Here is an 18,796-nt window from a genome sequence, read left to right on the forward strand (position 1 = left end):
ATTCTACACTTCCTCCAATGACCCGATAGGCGAATCCTCTGGTTGGCTCAAGTGCTGCCAGAATTAAGAGACTAACCCTTACTAGCATAATGTCTTAATGGTAGGATTGAAATGATAGTGGGGTCAAAAACGACAGCGCATTATAAGAAGGTCAAACCCCACGGCTTTTCCGCCCGTCATAAATTCCCCGCCCGCCAAGATGTCAACATCCTTGCAACCGAAGCCACAGTTAGTATCGAGGCTTGATATAGCCATGGAATCAGTCTAATGTTGTCTTTTTCAGAACCAAAGAGGCCCCCAGGGCATATCCCTGTCAAATAATGTAAGCACCACTTGTCGGACAGCCTGAAGGACTTTGCTAATGCGAACTCAATAGTCAACCGTAGAGACGAGTCGCTTAGGTATGTAATAAAGCTCCGAGTCCTCATGGAAGGCGTTCCTGACTTGAAAATGCCATTTCGCCACAGACTATCAACATGCGGTTTTCACCATTCGAACTCGCGGACTCCACCGTGCCTCATTCTCCAAATCCCCATGCCGAGTACTCGATCTTGGATGTGGAACAGGAATTTGGACTCGTCAGTTTGCTGCCAAACATCCAGATTCAACAGTTCTGGGAGTCGACCTGAATCTAGCATTAACAGATGAAACCGACGAGAACAAACTTCCTCAAAATTGCTCATTCATTACAGCAGATATCGAGAAAGAATGGGAATTCTCTTCTCAGTCGGACTATATCTACATGAGAATGATCATGATCGCCGTGAAAGACTGGCCTGCATTGCTTCGGCGGACTTTTGCTAATCTAAACCCCGGGGGTCAAGTAGAAGTGTTTGACGGATTGATGCATCTAACGGCGGATGACGGAAGCACCGCGGCGAATTCAGCAGCGATTCACTGGTTCGAACTTTCCAAGGAGTATCTCGCGAAACACGACATTGCATGGGATCTTTCTCGGAATCTCCCCGAGCAAATGATAGAGGCTGGATTCGAAGTGATCGAAAGTGAGACTATCAAGATGCGCTTGTATCCGGATAGTCGAGACCCAGAAGCCGATCGCGATTGGGTCGCTGCAAATTATCGCAAAGATATCTCTGATATTGTCCACGGAATGACCAAGCGCATGCGAACGGATCTCGCCAGTCGAATGTCGCCAGAGGAGTGGGACACCCTGGAACAGAACGCTAAACGAGAAATCCTGGAGGAGTCTGAACAACGAGGCTTCCATACTACACTGTAAGTTTTCTTGTCTATACACACATTTTATTTTATTGTTCAAGTGATTTGATCTGATATAATTCGATAGATATGTTCGAGTCGCACGCAAACCTGACCTTGGCTTGAACTTGAAGCTGTAGACTCACCAGCAATTACCATTGATTCCCTGCAGAAACCAAGGAATTGAGAATAACTCACTAAATATTTTCAATTTTACTGTTTGGTTGTAGCTACGCATAGAAACCTCCTAAAACCTCCGAACTTGGCATAATTGTAAGCCAACCCAAACCACCATACAAAGCGGGTCTACTCTACATGACGACCCTTTTGCCTCATCTTTTCCCCAGCCTTTCTGCCATACCATGTTACGCGCAGTGATATCCACATTTTGCCTCATATTCCCGTTATATTTCATCTATAAACCCCCTCAATCCTTAATTCGTTATCTCCAACGCCGCTGGCCGGATGTTCTATTCCATCACCCCACGGCAGAAAACGTCGTCGCGTTAACGATCGACGACGCGCCCTCCTCACACACAACCGCCATTCTCGACGTACTAAACGCCAACAATGCAACCGCCACATTCTTCGTGATTGGATCACAAGTCTCTGAATATACATCCGTGCTCGGCAAGCTAGTTTCTTCCGGCAATGAATTAGCCAACCATGCCATGCATGACGAGCCATCGCGCCGGTTGAGCAACACAGTCCTTGCAGAGCAAATACAGAGCGTCCAGGACCTTATCCAAGATGCATACCGATCTACCGGTGCAAATGGTCCAAAAAACTGGTTCTTTCGTCCTGGGTCGGGCTTTTTCTCCACGCGTATGCGCGCGCTTGTCTCGGATATGGGCTACCGACTCGTTCTGGGCGACGTGTATCCTCATGACCCTCAAGTGCCGTTTTCTGGATTGAACGCAAGGCATATTTTGAGTATGGTCAGACCCGGTAGTATCATTGTTTGTCATGATCGAAGGGATTGGACTGTGCCCATGTTGCAGGTTGTCCTTCCTGAACTCCGGCGTCGAGGGTATCGCATCGTTACAGTGTCTGAGCTTCTTCATGAGCCTCGGATGCAAGACTCTCTATGACAAAAGGTTGTACGAGCCCTAGAGGAATATTGAACTTGGGCGAAATTTACCAGTATTAGTCATCTTTCCCAGCATGCATTGCAAAAGGTTGTCGAGAATACTTTCCAAGGCTGGACTGTTCGGTGACATAGCAGGAAATACTGGCATACCTGGTAGCTACTAGACCCCAGGGCTCTCGGCGATCTGTCACTGGAGCCCACTGGCAGCTCTCCATCGATTATATCTACCACATACTACTACCTAGGTAGTAGCATCCTACCCTCTTATAAAGTTGATTAGATTCAAGTTGAGTTAAGCTACTAGTACTAATAGGTGACAGACCTCGGACCTTGAAGCCTGATGTCTATGAAAATGCGTCCCTAATACCTAAGTAATATGTGACTCGTTCAAATACAATGCTGGTACTTTGTATATTCATATCATAATCCAACTTGATCAATTATACACATCAAACATGTCAAGAGGTATATTTTAAGTCACAAAAGGCTTGACAAAACAAGGCAAATAAATAATGCGTTATTGCGTGAAATGCTTCAACATCTGTACAACTGTCTTCCACCAACTTTGTGCATTTGGTGTTGTCGTTTGAACAGTAGACACTTTACTGATCGCGGTATCTTCGCGCGTCAGATTTGAACCATCGGCGGAATAGACCTGATGGCCGTCGATTCCATTCATTACTGGCAGCGATGAAGAGTGAGGCCTGATTGACTCAGTGCTACTACACACGCTGCGCGACTCACGCTCACCCTCTCGCTCACCGATGAGATGGCCTGCAGTGTAAACACAGCCACCGTATGCGAAGCGGACGAGGGAGTCCCCAGTCAAGCTTCCAATAATGTATACATGTGGGGCAACCTCCAGATCTTCCATGGCTTTCGCACGAAGTGTCTGGGCAGAAACGGTCGAGTCGTTGGGGGTTTGATACCCCAGGACCTCGGACCGAAGCTGTGAGTCCAAAAAGGCCAGTGAACCTCGCCGGCCAGCAGCATAAACAAGACCACGAACGGATCGAGAAAATGTAGATCCGTCCTCACAACGGAAAAGTACCTGAGTCACATCATCTTGAACATCAACGGAGAGGATTTCGACATTCGAAAGTCCTTCGTATACGTTGTCCCAATCTCGACTTTCCAAAAAGGGGGTAGGGGTGCCGCGACGTAGCCTGGGTCGCTGGGAATTCAGAGTGGATTTCTTCATCAATCGGTAAACCCCGGCATACTCTGGATACGCCTGTTGATGGCAACCTCGGAGAGGAGATGGACGCTCATCCGGGGACCACTTGAAGACATGCAGAATTTTCTGATTTGGGGCGGCAGAAATGATGGCATCTGCAGCAGAGAAGCCTGAACCGACCACAAGACATGGTACATCGGGGGTTTGCTTTGTTTTCAATAAGGGTTGTAGTATAGATGCAGGCGGGAGAAGCTCAGAGAAAATCCCACTTGCCAGTACCAGCCGCTTACAATGGAGGTCGTGGGACTGTATATAGAACCCTTTTTCAGTACGGGAGATACCCCTCAGCTCCTCGCCGCAGCGGAAGGAATCGTCGATGTGAGCGGCAGCAGGGTAAGCACAAAAATAATCGGCAATTTCACGTCTTGTCGGCCTGGTGAAGGGTGGGAGGTCCTTGCCGGTCACTTTTTTATGGTGATCCCCGAAGGAGTAACCGGGCAAGGACAACATGGCCGCGTAGCTGAGAGTTTGAATGTCCCAGCTTGCACCATGAGGGTCCTCGGTCCATTGCCCCCCTGGAGTGGTGGGTTTTCCAAACACGAGATGTGGGATGACCTTTTCGGAAGTATGGCGCCACTCGATATTCGAGGTGGTACCTGCTTCGTCGATATCCAGACTGGGGCGCACAAGGGTGTCTAATAACACATTGACCGGCAGGGCCTGGGTGGAATATGACAGACGAGAGGCGGCAAAGTGAGCCGTCAATGCCTCCACATCGACGTTTAGGAGATTGGTCGCATGCTTCAACTTGGCGTCCAAAAGCGGGTCGGGATGCGGCGGAGTGGAGGAGTAGAAAGGAATATGGCCGTGAAGAATGTAGGACAGGATCATGGCCGACGGCCCATTGCCTAGTAGCAATAGTTAGTATTGAAGAGCACTAAGAGTCGGTTTCCTGAATGCTAGGATCGAGAAACATACCGACGATGACAGTGTCGGTTTGCATGAAGGGCGACCGAGCCTCGACCTCGAGCGAATACGGATCAACTGGCGCGGGGCATACTTGGGGATGCGACCAAGGCGAGGGATCACAGACACACAGGCCTGACACTGTCACACTGTGAAAGAGAAATAGAAGGCCAAGGCCATAGAGGAGAGAGAGGAATCTCTGCCTCCCCGGTTCGGAGAGGCGAGTTCCGCATAGAGCGGAGACCAATAATCAAGCTGACAAAAGCAGGTGGGGTGGAATTTTCCAGTGGTTCCCCATATGGAGGAGGGGGGAATGCTGTCCCGAGGGACGAGCAAAGGTCATCATCCACACGTCAGGGAGATGAAGGAAGGGAGGGATGAATGGGAGAGAAGGAGTGAAGAAGGGGAGAAGTGAAGTTGAAGTTGAAGTTGAAGTTCAGAAGTGGCAGTGGCAGTGGCCATTGAGTTGTCTACATATCGGGCAGTCGCGCATATTCCAGGTCGCTCTTGCCATCGCCGACGGGAATCACGCAAGGAAGGAGCAAGTCCGCTTTGGGCTGGTGCGATACTGCATTATACATACTACATAGTATACCAGTTAGTATACTAGTAAATATACTAGTAAATATACTAGTATTATATAAGGATAGTGATATTCTTATACTACTTGTAGTAAATCTAGGTCAATACCCAGGTAGAAGTGGATTGTTAATTATTATGTTCCTGCATGCATATCATAGAGTCATAGCCGCTCAACTCTGGTACTCTAGAACTACTACTACTGGTACTTAGTACAACTACCTGGTAGATAGTATATACTACTAGTACTACTGGTTCTACTAGAATATACTAGAATATACTACTCCCTGTACAAGAGTCCCTAGGTATATTCAAGTTCAACCTACTGGAATGCTGGACCTAGTTCAGGCAGCAAGGCATCACAGCCCTAAGCCCTACCTTCCCGTTTTGGCGACATGCGGCTCGCATTCAACTGTCCTGCATCACGTCCAGACTCGATCGCGCAGGTCGTGAGCTTTTGCGCGACTATGTATCACCTGGCCAAGTCGCTGTATACCTACGCGACCAGTAAAGAAGGTATGACTTCAAGCCCAACTCCAACTGCTCCCGCTGGACCTGAGCGCAAGCTCCCCCCCGGGATATCTGAGGAAGGTATACTGACTACGTTGCGACTTCACCTTTACAGAGTACTCCGTCCTCCTCCTCGGACTAGACAATGCAGGGAAAACAACTCTCCTGACCCAAATAAAAGCCCTCTACCAGCCCCGGCCAGAGGGTGTCCCCGCGCCCAACCCTGGCAAGACCGTCCCAACAGTCGGCCAGAATGTCTCAACCATCCCATTATCCGACATGAACCTCAAGATCTGGGATATCGGCGGCCAGATCTCCATGCGTGGCCTTTGGCAAAGCTACTACACCAGCTGCCACGCCATCGTCTTCGTCGTCGACAGCGCCGACGTCGGCCAAAACCCAGATATCACCCGTCTCCCCTCCGCCCCAGGCCGTCGACCAAGCTCCATCCCCGACCCCAACGAATCTTTCTCCGAACAAAATGTCGGGATCAACGCAGCTGCCAGTGATCTCGGCCGTCTGGATGAATGTCGCCAGGTACTCGAGTCTGTTTTGCAGAGTGCTGACGTGGCAGGCGTTCCGATCCTGGTGCTGGCCAACAAACAAGATCGCGAGGACTGCGTCGAGGTGGTGCGCATCAAAGAGGGATTTGTGCGAAAAGTCTTCGAGGGCGAAACGGGTGGTGGCGTTCGAGACAGTCGCGTGCTGCCGGTCAGCGCGTTGATGGGATCGGGAGTACAGGCTGCTGTCGAGTGGATACAGAGCCGGGTGAAGTGGAATAAGGAGAGCCGGCCGCCAGTGATGCGATAATAAGATGATGGGGTCAGCACCTCCCGGCTGCGAACTGGAATGAACATACTTGCATAATGGCGTTTGTGAATGGGACTTTCTACTGTACATACCAATGAATCTGGATGTTTTTTACGTCATTGATAGCGCGATGGATGAGTACGAGTACTGGAGGACATATCTGTAGTCTAAAGCATCCCGAAGCCTAATCATGAATGACCCAAGTACTTACCCCGGCATGAATAAATGGTGAGACCCAAAGCTGATATCAAAGAATACTAGTATGAGGGCAGGTGCTTCAAGTTGTCATTAGCTAGTATCCGTAGACAAATGAACGTGATTTGAATCTCATACGGACTTATCGAAATGCCACATTAAGACGGCACAAAGCATTCAAGTGTCATCAAATCCAAATGGAATTCATTCTCGCAATAATCGACTTACTCTACCAGAACTCTATATATCTGAGACAGTCACAGATGCAGAACCCACCGCTGACATACTACTAGTACATACATACCGAGAAACAGCCTGAGGAGGGGGCGCACCCAGAGAGTGATAATCTATTACATCTAAATTGCGCAGTAGGAGCATGAAATCAAGAAATTGGTGATTGCCATTAGCCTGATGTTGGATTTCACCCTGCGTTCGTCGAAAATTTTGAGATCCCCACTTTTTGATGTCACTCTGATCGACTGACCAACCTACAGCTTATTCAACTCCAGGGATTGAATCCGCAAATCAAAAAGAAAAGTTGATATCTACAAGCCTGAGAGGCCTTCACCTTCTCTGGTTTCCACCCCTAAAGGCCAAGGAGGTTCTCGTCAACTTGACGTCATGCGGCGAGCAAGATATCATGTATCAAGCCTGAACAACTGAACAAGTGAAGTAATGCAACGATGAGGCGATGAAATAGATGAGATTCGTTGGATATAAATAACAGAAGACATTCCAAATGGGATGCCAAATAGATCCGATTCAAAAGCTTTCACTGCTTCGATTTTCACATTTTCCCGTTTAATATTCTACGAACAATAACGACCTTCACAATGAGCACCTTGAGCAACATCGACTCTGTCGCCAACGATAAGCAGGGTAGCTTCAAGCCCTCCATCGCCCCCGATGGTCCACAAACCACCAAGGGTGTAAGTCAGATTTCGCGTACAACCCCAAGAGGTATCGTAGCTAACCTTTTTATCCAGCACAAGCCCGGTGTCAAGGTCAACGAGGCCGACCAGCGTCCCGAATACAACATGGAGGCATTCCCCCCAGGCACTGCGCCCGCTAGCAATTCCTACACTCCCAACGTCAATGACGTAGGCAGCCAAGCCAACAACCCAAATGTCTTGCGCAGCCACGGTAAAGAGTCCACATACACCTCTGCCGCAGACACTCTGCAAGGCGCCACATCTGTCGACGTGAACACTGGTCTCGGTAAACCTCTTCAGGGACAGACTGGTGTTGAGCTGAGGCACGACGGGGAGCATGGCCGCAAGAAGCAATCGGCCGGTCTGGAAGGCGTCGGTGCTTCCCGCGAGGATAAGGGTGTTGAGCGAGCATTCCCGAGCCAACGAGGCCTCGAGAAGGAGGAAGGTTCTTTGGCTGGTTCGCGTGGTAATAAGGCTGATCGTTCAGTCCAGGATGTCCAAGGCGAGACTGCCGAGACCTTGGATAAGGAGTGGAAGTATGAGCCAAAGACTAAGCGTAACCAGGCTGGTAACGATGTATATTAAACTTTGATTGTGTTTCGGAGTTGGGTATCCTAGTCATGGTGTTATGAACGCTGAGCGATTTGAACATTGGACATTATTCAGCATGCAACGAAATAAAGAATTTCAAGTGTTTCAAAGATGCTTCACTTCTTGGTATTATGTAGTATCGTGTTGAGTGTATTATGTACAAGTTGATGTCTGTCGTAAGAAGGTGGGAGGCCAAGGTAGTAATATGCCGCCCCTCGACCGATTATTTTGAGTTTCGCATCGAATGTGTTCGTAATTTGTCCAGCGGCTGCTTCTTCGGCCAACTGCGTGCAATATCGATATTTGCGCGTGGGAACCACATCTCCAGGAAGACGAAAATCAAGAAGTCGATGACAACACACAGACAGAAGAGCTTGCCTGCCCACACTCCGCATCCATAGTACCGCTTCAAGCGATCGATGAGTGCGAAACTGCGGACCCGATCACCACTAACATCCCAACCTTGGTCCGGATAGGAGCCGTAGAACTCAGACGGACTGATATCACCAATGATACCTTGGTAAACACGTTCGGTCCGCTCGGCGACATCCCGCCAAGAGTACATCATCTTTACTTGGTCGTGAAATCGGTCGGTACGAACTTTGTTGGAGCGGAGGGCAGCAATTGCTTTACTGGTTGCAACAACCAGATCATCCTCCTCGGGTTTGGCGAACGTAGTCATGTGTTGAGGAAGAACCTCAGGTATACCGCCGACTCGTGTGCAAACCACGTATAACCCGCAACTGGCAGCTTCAACAATGACGGTGCCAAATGCTTCGGTCAAACTGGGATGCAGGTAGATGTGCCCTCGAACCATGACGTCTCGCACCTCTTCATGGCGAACAGACCCGAGCATCTCAACCTTATCTTGAAGGACGTTGCGTTCTAGCATCTGTTCTAGGTCGATTGCTTTTGGACCAGATCCAGCAATGATAAATCGCGTATTTGGATTGGAGGCAAGGATTCGTGGGATAGCGGCGATGAGAAGATCGGTTCCTTTGTTATAGAATAAGCGGGAAATCACAACGATGGTTATTGTATCGTTGGGACCAATCGGGGCCGGTGATGGTCGAGGGTCGGCGGGTGATATAGGTATTTGATCATGAGTACCGGGGTAATATGACAGCGGGCAGAAGTTCTCTGCAACGACGGCGTTGGGTATCACGGAGACCATGAGTGGGTCTAATGAGGCACGAAGAACGGTATTTTCTTTGCTATGTGGTTGTCAGTTGCGGGAGGTCAAACTTGGGGAGGGGGAAGAATACTGCGTACCAGGTATGGCTGACGCAGATAGCATGGTCCACGTCACTCAGTGTAAACTTGAGTAATTTATTCGTCAGGATAGAAGCCGCATCTGCAAAACCAAAGAGCGAATGATCCGTAAAGACTGTCCGTAAGCCCATTGTTCGTGCATGGAGAATGGCTTCGCCGCAGAAGCTACTAAGACTTGCATGGCCGTGTACGATGTCGATCTGCTCACGAATGACAATGTTGCGAAATATAGGAAAGAAGGAAAAGACTGTGGGGAATGTTGTTTCTCGGTAGATAACGAAGAATGGGACGTGATATATCTTCAGTCCATTGGTGAGGTAGCGGACACCGGTTCGGCCTTTGTATGCATGGGTGATGATGATCACTTTGTGTCCACGATCGATGAGTTTCTGAAGGTGGTTGTGCTTCGGTCAGGATTCATGGAGCTAGGCGAGTAGGAGTTGCACGAGGTAAAAGTGGTAAAAGTGGTGCGCTTACGGAAGATAGCTGGTAGATGTGACTTTCGATTCCCCTGGTAAGTTGAAGTTAGCAATTGGCCGCAAGCCATTGGGAGTCTTGTTGATCTTTCAGAACATATACATACCGGACTGGGGGAAGAAGAAGTCACTGACCATACTAATTCAAGATTAATTAGTGACAGGCAACTAGTAGGATCACCGACAGATTAGATAACTCACGCAATGTTGTACGGCATGGTTGCGGTGGTTCTCCTGTTGGAGTGGACGAAGCGATGCGAAAGGCAAGGAGACTGGGGGAGCCTGAATCGACAGGATCAGGTAATTGAGCAGGTGACTGAACAGGTGACTGAGCAGGTGACTTGACACTCCATTGTGCAAAGGAGATGGTTGCTCCTTCCCAACTTTGAATGTTCCTCCCCCAATCGCGCCTGCTTCGACTTGCCCACTGCTGCCGCGGCGCGATACCACCGGGCGGTGAGCCAGATTGAGTGGTGGGCGGTCAATTAACACCGGCACAAAAAACCGAGTCCCAAAAACTTTCCCCACCGCAGCTTTCTTTCTTTCTTAGATGAATGCGCCTGTGAGAGAAAATGGCCGGATCCAAGGTGACTGCCCCCAAGATGTCGCCCACAGACAATTCCTCCCATAAGCGCAAACGTGAAGATCCCACTGCTTCCACCTCCGTCTCCACCTCTACCCCGACCAAGAAGCATAAGAAAGAGAAGAAGCGCGACAGTCTATCCGCCGGAGGCACTGAGAAGCAGAAGCGAAAGCTGCTCAAGGATTCTCTTCAGGGCGATGACCATGAGAACTCGCCTCGGAAAGAGAGACTTGCCTCATCGAAACATACCAAAGAGACATCTGCAGATGCAGACTCCGAAGATGCTGTCACCAAACCAAGCAAGAAGTTGAAAGATGGCAAACGCAAGAGCTCTCGGAAGGACGATCGGGCTGATGATGAACCTAAAACTACGAAATCAACACCCAAGGAAGACGAGGACTCGGAAGAATCCAGTGACAACGAGGCAGAGCGCAAGCCCTCCAAGAACAAACACGCGGGCATCCTCTCCAAGTTTGAACGTACGAAAACCGTGTCCAGCAAAAAGGCAAAGAAGTCGAAGCCCGAGGTCGAAGAAATCGAAGAGAATGTCGTTGAGCCAGTCATCGCAAAGGGCCTTGAGCCGCTGCCACAACCCGAGAACCCACCGGAGCTCGAAGAGGCTCCTACCTACTCTTCCCTTCCTCCTTGGTTGGCGAACCCCCTACGAACATCGACCGATGAACGGGCCAAGTTCGCAGACCTCGGAATCAAGCCAGATCTTCTTCGCATTCTCGACCAGAACAATTACAAAGAGGCCTTCGCAGTTCAATCCACCGTCATCCCTCTCCTATTGGACGGCGATAACAACCACCCTGGCGATTTGTGTATCTCAGCTGCCACGGGATCCGGAAAGACCCTTTCCTACGTGCTTCCGCTCGTGACATCCTTGAATCCGAGACCTGCATCAAGGCTTCGAGGCTTAATTGTCGTCCCTACCCGAGAGCTAGTCAAACAGGCTCGCGAGGCTTGTGAACTCTGCGCCTCTGGATCGCGTCTTCACATTGGCAGTGCCGTAGGAAATGTGGCCATTAAAGATGAGCAGAAGCTTATCATGAGAACCGATCAAGTCTACAACCCCGCGACTGTTGCCCAAAGGCAGGCGCCAGGCTTGCAAGATAATGACTGGATGGACTTTAGCCTTGAAGACTGTGTTACTGAGGCTGTTGATTCGACAGGTTTCCTTCCGGGATATATCCAGAGATATGAGCCCAACGTCGACATTCTCATTTGTACCCCCGGTCGTTTGGTGGATCATCTTCGCTACACCAAGGGATTCACTCTCAAACATCTTGAATGGCTGGTGATCGATGAGGCTGATCGGCTACTCAACGAAAGTTTCCAGGAGTGGGTAGATGTGGTGATGGGTTCCTTGGATGCGCGACATGCACCGGAAACCTTCGGCGCGGGCGGAAAACTCTTGTCGCAGCTTGGTCTGCCGATTGAGACAAAACCCCCGAGAAAGGTTATTCTTAGCGCTACCATGACCCGCGATATCACCAAACTCAACTCTCTACGCCTTGACGACCCTAAGATGGTTATTATTGGTGCTGAGAATGCCATGAACCCCGAAGATCCTTCCGCTACGCACTCCGATGCCCACTTCACACTGCCGTCCACTCTGCGAGAACGTATGGTTGCCGTGGGCGATGAATCTCTCAAGCCGCTCTACCTCCTGCGTCTGCTACTATCACACATCGGCGTTGAAGTTGATAGAAAGTCTAGTCTCGCCTCCAAGGCTGTTGACTCCGATAGCACCAGCTCGGATGATACCTCCAGTGACGACGAGACCAGCTCGGATGAATCTTCAGATGATGATACATCATCCTCAGGTTCAGATTCCGAGTCTGACTCTGATTCTGCAAGTGACACTTCCAGCGATGCTTCGAGCGACACTTCATCGGATGACTCTTCTGATTCCGAGTCCGAGTCCGAATCCGAATCTAAGCCCAAAACTTTATCTAAGACTGGCGCCCGACCCAACACTGTGCTCATCTTCACCAAATCTTCCGAGTCTGCGTCGCGACTTTCCCGCCTCATCTCCCTGCTCCACCCGCAACTTGCCAGCCGCGTGGGAACCATCATCAAATCTGACAAATCGTCAGCCTCACGCAAGACCTTGGCAGCTTACCGCAAGGGCAAAATCTCCGTCATTGTGGCTACCGACCGGGCCTCTCGTGGTTTAGATCTGCAATCACTGTCTCACGTTATCAATTATGATGTTCCCAGCAGCATCACAACCTATGTGCACCGTGTCGGCCGTACCGCCCGTGCTGGAAAAGAAGGTTCTGCATGGTCTTTGGTGGCTCACCGCGAAGGACGATGGTTCGCAAACGAGATCGCAGCCAGCGTGGACGGTCGCATCACACGTAACTCGCCCATCGATCGCGTCCAGGTGAAGACAAATGACCTCAAGTCACTCCAGGAGAAGTATCCCAAGGCCCTCGAAAAGCTGGAGCAGGAAGTCAAAGGTAGGAAATGAAACAAAACAAACAAAGAGAAGCTCGGAACATAATTTCGAATTCAAATGAAATTCTGCATGCATAGCGGTTGTATTTTAGTGTATCATATCAATCATCGTCTCAAAATAGCATCCATCTTATGAATATTCTATTTCGACCGAAGACTTTCGATACTTATCCGCTCCTTGTTCTTGTACCTGATGCCGATAGGTTCACATCTCGCCGTCTGCTATCCTTGAGGAAGGTCGGTCAAACAGAGCATACTAATTACTCGCTAAACACTTTGTTCTTCAAGGGTGCTTCTGGATCCACATTCTGTATTTCAATTCTGTTCATCCCGACAATTCCTCACTGGCTCGAAATACCTCAGCCCTCGATGTTACTCTCGGTGTTCTATCGACCGAGTGAGAGCGGAGAAGTGGAACCTGTGGAACCCTGGGGAAAGTCAGAATCTGGGGGCATCGAGATCACCTTGGAGCAAGTCCGATCAGAGTTCAGGAGGTGGAGAAGAAGTCGAACAGGATAGTGTCCTCATTTAAATAGCATTTTTGTTAAGCTCACCAGCCTCTTTTCTTGGCTCCTTGGCATATCACAATGGAGAAACAAAATGTGAATACCCTCGATGGGGGGATCCCTGAGCAATCTATTTTCCGCCGTGAGTTGATCAAACTGATGCTGGTCTCTTAACTTGAGAGTATTTGCTAATTAATTATCCAGCGGAGTCTGACTTGGCTCGCTATATCCCTGGAGGATTCTCACCGTCCAGATGTATGAGACTACAGGGCAAGTCGATGACATACGCCATCTTTCTCTTCGCTGGATGCGCAATTCTATTCTTTGGCTATGACACCGCAGTAATGAGCCAAGTAAACAACAATGCAGATTACATGCAGCGGATGGGGGTTGCCAGTGGCAGCGACAGGGACGCCGCGGCCATTGGTGGACTCGTCAGTCTTTGGTTTGGAGGATTTGCCATTGGCGCATTGCTTGTTGGATACGTCGCTGACTCGATTGGACGCCTCAAAACAATCCAGCTGGGATGTCTTTGGGGAATCCTCGGGGCTGCTTTGTTAGCTTCGGCTACCAATATCACCTGGTTTGCTTTTGCCCGAGTCATCAGTGGAATTGGATGTGGTCATTTGAATACGATGGTCCCTGTCTGGACGTCAGAGTTGGCGGACCCCCATTTACGAGGCGCGTTTGTCGCTGTTCAATTCACATTGGCAATGGTAGGATCCACAACGTGAGTGTTTCTTGGCCCTGTCTCCTCAGAGGTTTCGCTGCTAACGAACCCGTGCTATCAGTGCCTATTGGATGGAATTCGGGTGTCTGAAGACACAATCCCTCTCTTTTACCTGGCGATTCCCACTCGGATTTCAGATCGTCTTTTTACTGTTCATTCTAGCCGCGGCCCCATTCTACCCTGAATCACCTCGTCACTTGGCCAAGATTGGGGATCTCGAAGGGGCTCGCTCGGTGTTGGAGAAATGCCGTGTCGACAATAATGAAAATGCCATTGATACCGAGATGGAGGAAATTGTGTCGGCCATTCGTGCCGAGGCTACCTCGACCTCACATAGCTTCTACAGCATGCTGTTCACCAAGGATAAGCTCCACACCCGTCGTCGAGTCCTTATTGGCTCTGGTGTACAGGTAATGCAAAAGCTAACAGGTATTGACTTCATTGCGGTATACGCTCCTAACATGTTCGCATTGTCTGGATTCAAAGGAGATAAACCTGCTCTTCTGGCAGGTGGAAATTGGTTTGGATACATCGCGAGTCTTGCACTATCTATTTATCTCTGTGATCGTGTTGGACGAAGAAAGTTGATGCTGACGGGATGTACGCTTATGGGAATTGTCCTTATTGTTGGGGGTGTTCTTTCTCATGAGACAATCTCTCATTCGGAGACCGACTCGATCTTAGCCAACAAGTATGGCTCAGGAGTAGCAGCTGTTCTATACATTTATACTTTTATTTACGGTAGTACCTGGCTCACGACTTGGTGAGTACTTGGTGCTATATTAAGTTTCCAGGGTTCTCAAACTAACCTTTATCGAAGCTGGGTATATCCCACAGAAGTTTTCCCCCTCGCAAGCCGAAGTAAGGGTGCTGCTCTGGCTACCTTTTCTTTCTCCATTGCCGGAGGAACCATCAACATGATCATTCCCTATCTGATTGAAGCGATTGGGTTCTGGGTGTTTATTCTATTCGCGCTGATTAACCTGGCTTTATTAGCACCGATCTACCTCTTCTACGCTGGTTAGTTGCATTATCCCAACCAAAGCCACTGAGGATATACTGCTAACAACATAACAGAAACTGCAAATCGCCCTCTCGAGCAGCTTGATGTGCTTTTCTCAGGGCCTAGCTGTCTTGCCTGGAGAGCAGAGAAACACTTTACTGAGAAAATGAACGAGCAGGCAGGGATTCTCGGCGACGACCAGGAGAAGGCATTCGTGGAACAAGTGGAATAAGAAGGTTTCGCACAGAGTATATAGCTTCTAAGATTCCAAGGCTGAATTTAGCCTATATAATCTGGCTAATAGAAGCCCGTATTAGACAACCACAGGGACTCAACTGCTCTAACACTTCCCACGATGATCATGGTGACATATGGTATGGTGCCGGGATAGCTTCGGCGAAAAGGCCGCCACCTCCGCACGCCGATCGCATTGGTTTCACCCGATCAGACATACTTCGTAATTTTCCGATAGTAATTACCCGATAAAAAAAAGGTAAATGGCTATAGTACGTAGGGGTATTGGCAGGAATGCGGGGAAATGGTACTGTTACTGCCGAGGAATAGCAAAATAGACCATATATCATCGGCAAAGAACCGAGTTCTGTTGCTCTCACTATCCATGAACTACTACTAGTAGTGCCATCATGTTGAATGCCGGGTGTATCGCAACCGCTATTCTGGCGAGTGCGACTGCTTGTCAGGCAGTAATTTTTAAGCCACAAAATGACTTTGAAGCTATATCTGGACCCAATCATTCCATTGCGTTGGATCTACGCCCATTTGTCAATAACCGTGCATTTGGCCTGAGGCCTAACGATTCGAGCTTTGATGGCCAAGGAAGTATGCAAATTCCTTGCTTAGCTGTGGGAATTGACACCGAATTCTAATGTTTATCTTCCTTTAGACTCATATCCAGCCAAAGAGATTCCGCCAGAGAGGTTCGCTTATGGAGGAGTTAATTATCGATTCTCTCCATACAATGCATCTGGCTACGACAATGTTTTGGTCAAGGGACAAGAGGTTGAAGTTCCTCGTGCGAAATATTTCAGCTACCAGATGCTTGCTGCATCAGAGTCTGGAATGGCAGCAGGGTCGGTCACAGCTAAGTATGCCGATGGTAGCAATACGACTGGCCCGTTACTCGTCCCTGCATGGTGGAGCTGGCCGTATCCCGCTGGAGGAGACCTAATCTTTTCTTCTTATCTCACGGAAAACAGCACGAATTTCAACCGAACCAATATTTTCCAAACCATAAATTGGCTTGATTCGTCCAAAGAGCTTGTTTCACTAAAGTTCCCCGAGTCCTCATCTGGGTCTTCAACCGAACCTGGAGGCGCCGAAGTTGACACAAAACTGCACGTTTTTGCCTTGTCGCTCCTACCCGCCTCAAAAGGCGTTTCAAGAACACCAAGGCTTGAGACTCAGTATGCTCGTTCTACGCAGAAATGGATGGAAGGCACTGACAAAGTCCAAATCATCGAGGTTCTGGTGAATAATGTTGGGTCCTCGTTCATCTTGCGAAATAACACTGTTAGAGTCCGGGTTGAGTCGCCGGGCCTGGAAACGGTCACCAATGGAGTGATCAATCGCCTTGGGCCCGGTGATCAGGCTATAGTGGAGATCGGTGTTAGAAATCGCAACGGAGTGAAATCAGGAGAATCTGGCCCAGCCACTGTGGTCATCGAAGGCGAAGGAGTGGCAAGCAGAAAGTATGCTTTCAAAGCGTCCTACGGTATTGCCCTGTACAAGGCTACCTACGAGTCCATCTACAGCCATGAAGCCCCGAGCTGGTATAACAATGCCAAGTATGGGATCTTCATCCACTGGGGGATTTATTCAGTGCCCGGTTGGGGCAATTCGGGATCGAAGGAGAACTACGCTGAGTGGTGAGCAGAGGGAAAATCGCTACTAGGAGAAGCAACGGCTAACATCTTTTAGGTATTGGTGGTGGCTCGGCAAAGGTCCTAGTGATAAGACTGATGTCTACGACTATCAAAAGAAGACTTACGGAACAGAACTTGCATACGATGATTTCATTCAGAATTTCACGGCGGACGCGTGGGATCCTAAGGAATGGGTTGATCTTTTCGCCGATTCCGGTGCAAACTACTTCGTTCAAGTCAGCAAACACCATGAAGGATACGCTCTTTTCGATCTTCCTGAGAACGTCACCAAGAGAACATCTGTGGCCATGACCCCACACCGGAACTTAGTACAGGTATGATGAGCATTAAGACAACAAGACATGGGCTGTTTCTAATATCTCTGTATAGGAACTTTTTGACGCTTCGAAAAAGTACCAACCCCACTTGCATCGTGCGGTATACTACTCTCTACCCGAATGGTTCCATCCCGACTACAGAAAATATGGGTTCTCTTCATGGCCTGGAGGTGTGTACAATTGACTTGTTATCGAGCAAAGAGAGTTGAACGTTGCCCTAACCATTTTTAGGAAATGCTACCAATCCTTTCACGAACGAAACACTTCCGTACACTGGATACGTGCCACTTAACGATTATATTGAGGATAAAATACTGCCTGAAATGAATACTCTGGCTGATATGGGCACTGAAATCATGTGGTGTGATATCGGTGGACCTAATCGCACTGTTGAGTTTGCATCACAGTGGTTCAACCAGGCAGCAGAAGAGAATCGGCAGGTTGTGATGAACGCACGATGTGGCCTACCGGGAGATTTTGACACCCCTGAATATGCCCGGTATGGTGGGGTCCAGGTTCGCAAATGGGAGAGCAGCCTGGGTATGGACCCGTACAGCTATGGCTATAACCGCGCAACACCCTTGGCTAGCTATATGAACGCTAGCAGTATTGTCACGGGCCTGATTGATATTGTGAGCAAGAACGGGAATTTCCTTCTAGATGTGGGCCCAACTGCGAATGGGACAATTATCGATGTTGAGCAAAGAAACCTTCGCGAGGCTGGTGTTTGGATCAAGGATCATGCTGAGGCTATCTTCAACACAACATATTGGTTTGTCACTCCCGAGGAGGGTGATAATGTCAGGTTCACCATCTCGAAGGATGCTTTCTACATTCATGCGCTCGCCAAGCCGAACAGCACTTTGATCTTGAATAGTCCCATTCCATGGGTCAATGGTGACAAGGTGACTGTACTGGGTGGGAAAATGGATGGTGAAGTTGTGCCAACAAGTAAGTCTAGCAATGGATCGGTAACCCTTTTCCCAACCAAGGAGATTGTCGCAGCCGATCGGTTTGCTTGGGTATTCAAGATCTCCTATTAGGCAGGGAGGCTTAATTGGTATTCATAACACCGTGACCACCTGGGCAGCCTCGATCGTATGAATTGCGAGGGTTGCTCTCGTTTATGAAGAGTATAAGTGTTAGTTAGTTTGATGCAAATTACAGGTATACCTGACGTACGTCGAGCTCTTCAAATTTCTTCTCTACTAACTAGTACTAGATCTGATTGGCTAGTGGGTGGGTAGACCTGGATTCTGGCACAAATTACCTAGAATCCTAGAGTAGCTGAACCTATCCAAAGCCAGAAGGATAAATTCGGAAGATCCAAGCCCCTGTTTATCATGCAGCAAAATGTTAGCTACTATCTCCTTAAGGAAAATTGTCGGGACGAGCCTCTTCCGGGGTGGAGCAGCTGCATTAGACTCTCCGAGCACTCCGAGGCCTAGTGTACTAGTATTGCAGAGTGCGC

At 49.1% G+C, this 18,796-nt stretch overlaps 9 protein-coding genes across 9 annotated transcripts; 7 read left to right on the forward strand and 2 right to left on the reverse strand.

Moving 5' to 3' along the window:
- Nucleotides 1–476: 476 nt before the first annotated feature.
- On the forward strand, nucleotides 477–1,358 carry N7509_011559 (S-adenosyl-L-methionine-dependent methyltransferase; the record flags this gene model as incomplete). The annotated part of the gene is made up of 3 exons (XM_056636196.1): nucleotides 477–582; nucleotides 645–1,236; nucleotides 1,307–1,358. 3 exons carry the CDS (start codon nucleotides 477–479, stop codon nucleotides 1,356–1,358), a joined length of 750 nt encoding a protein of 249 aa, XP_056482226.1.
- Nucleotides 1,359–1,580: 222 nt separating this feature from the next.
- N7509_011560 (chitin deacetylase CDA4) lies at nucleotides 1,581–2,309 on the forward strand (the record flags this gene model as incomplete). Its single annotated transcript, XM_056636197.1, has 1 exon — nucleotides 1,581–2,309. One exon carries the CDS (start codon nucleotides 1,581–1,583, stop codon nucleotides 2,307–2,309), a length of 729 nt encoding a protein of 242 aa, XP_056482227.1.
- A 516-nt stretch (nucleotides 2,310–2,825) lies between these two features.
- N7509_011561 (uncharacterized protein) lies at nucleotides 2,826–4,488 on the reverse strand (the record flags this gene model as incomplete). Its single annotated transcript, XM_056636198.1, has 2 exons — nucleotides 2,826–4,393; nucleotides 4,464–4,488. 2 exons carry the CDS (start codon nucleotides 4,486–4,488, stop codon nucleotides 2,826–2,828), a joined length of 1,593 nt encoding a protein of 530 aa, XP_056482228.1.
- A 1,009-nt stretch (nucleotides 4,489–5,497) lies between these two features.
- N7509_011562 (ADP-ribosylation factor family protein) lies at nucleotides 5,498–6,350 on the forward strand (the record flags this gene model as incomplete). Its single annotated transcript, XM_056636199.1, has 2 exons — nucleotides 5,498–5,621; nucleotides 5,656–6,350. The coding sequence occupies 2 exons, from the start codon at nucleotides 5,498–5,500 to the stop codon at nucleotides 6,348–6,350; spliced, it is 819 nt and encodes a 272-aa protein (XP_056482229.1).
- A 1,028-nt stretch (nucleotides 6,351–7,378) lies between these two features.
- Nucleotides 7,379–8,062, forward strand: N7509_011563 (uncharacterized protein; the record flags this gene model as incomplete). The annotated part of the gene is made up of 2 exons (XM_056636200.1): nucleotides 7,379–7,474; nucleotides 7,532–8,062. The coding sequence occupies 2 exons, from the start codon at nucleotides 7,379–7,381 to the stop codon at nucleotides 8,060–8,062; spliced, it is 627 nt and encodes a 208-aa protein (XP_056482230.1).
- Nucleotides 8,063–8,291: 229 nt separating this feature from the next.
- On the reverse strand, nucleotides 8,292–10,034 carry N7509_011564 (phosphatidylinositol N-acetylglucosaminyltransferase subunit A/GPI3; the record flags this gene model as incomplete). Its single annotated transcript, XM_056636201.1, has 5 exons — nucleotides 8,292–9,282; nucleotides 9,341–9,729; nucleotides 9,818–9,851; nucleotides 9,920–9,955; nucleotides 10,018–10,034. The coding sequence occupies 5 exons, from the start codon at nucleotides 10,032–10,034 to the stop codon at nucleotides 8,292–8,294; spliced, it is 1,467 nt and encodes a 488-aa protein (XP_056482231.1).
- A 354-nt stretch (nucleotides 10,035–10,388) lies between these two features.
- On the forward strand, nucleotides 10,389–12,878 carry N7509_011565 (putative ATP-dependent RNA helicase DBP6; the record flags this gene model as incomplete). Its single annotated transcript, XM_056636202.1, has 1 exon — nucleotides 10,389–12,878. One exon carries the CDS (start codon nucleotides 10,389–10,391, stop codon nucleotides 12,876–12,878), a length of 2,490 nt encoding a protein of 829 aa, XP_056482232.1.
- A 574-nt stretch (nucleotides 12,879–13,452) lies between these two features.
- On the forward strand, nucleotides 13,453–15,336 carry N7509_011566 (uncharacterized protein; the record flags this gene model as incomplete). Its single annotated transcript, XM_056636203.1, has 5 exons — nucleotides 13,453–13,513; nucleotides 13,576–14,101; nucleotides 14,163–14,864; nucleotides 14,922–15,121; nucleotides 15,179–15,336. 5 exons carry the CDS (start codon nucleotides 13,453–13,455, stop codon nucleotides 15,334–15,336), a joined length of 1,647 nt encoding a protein of 548 aa, XP_056482233.1.
- Nucleotides 15,337–15,748: 412 nt separating this feature from the next.
- N7509_011567 (uncharacterized protein) lies at nucleotides 15,749–18,368 on the forward strand (the record flags this gene model as incomplete). The annotated part of the gene is made up of 5 exons (XM_056636204.1): nucleotides 15,749–15,944; nucleotides 16,009–16,990; nucleotides 17,043–17,322; nucleotides 17,378–17,495; nucleotides 17,557–18,368. 5 exons carry the CDS (start codon nucleotides 15,749–15,751, stop codon nucleotides 18,366–18,368), a joined length of 2,388 nt encoding a protein of 795 aa, XP_056482234.1.
- Between the last annotated feature and the right edge of the window lie 428 nt (nucleotides 18,369–18,796).

This window comes from Penicillium cosmopolitanum (assembly GCF_028827165.1).
Source record: "Penicillium cosmopolitanum strain IBT 29677 chromosome Unknown utg000011l:1.0-3548175.0:1.0-3550911.0, whole genome shotgun sequence".
NCBI lineage: Eukaryota > Fungi > Ascomycota > Eurotiomycetes > Eurotiales > Aspergillaceae > Penicillium > Penicillium cosmopolitanum.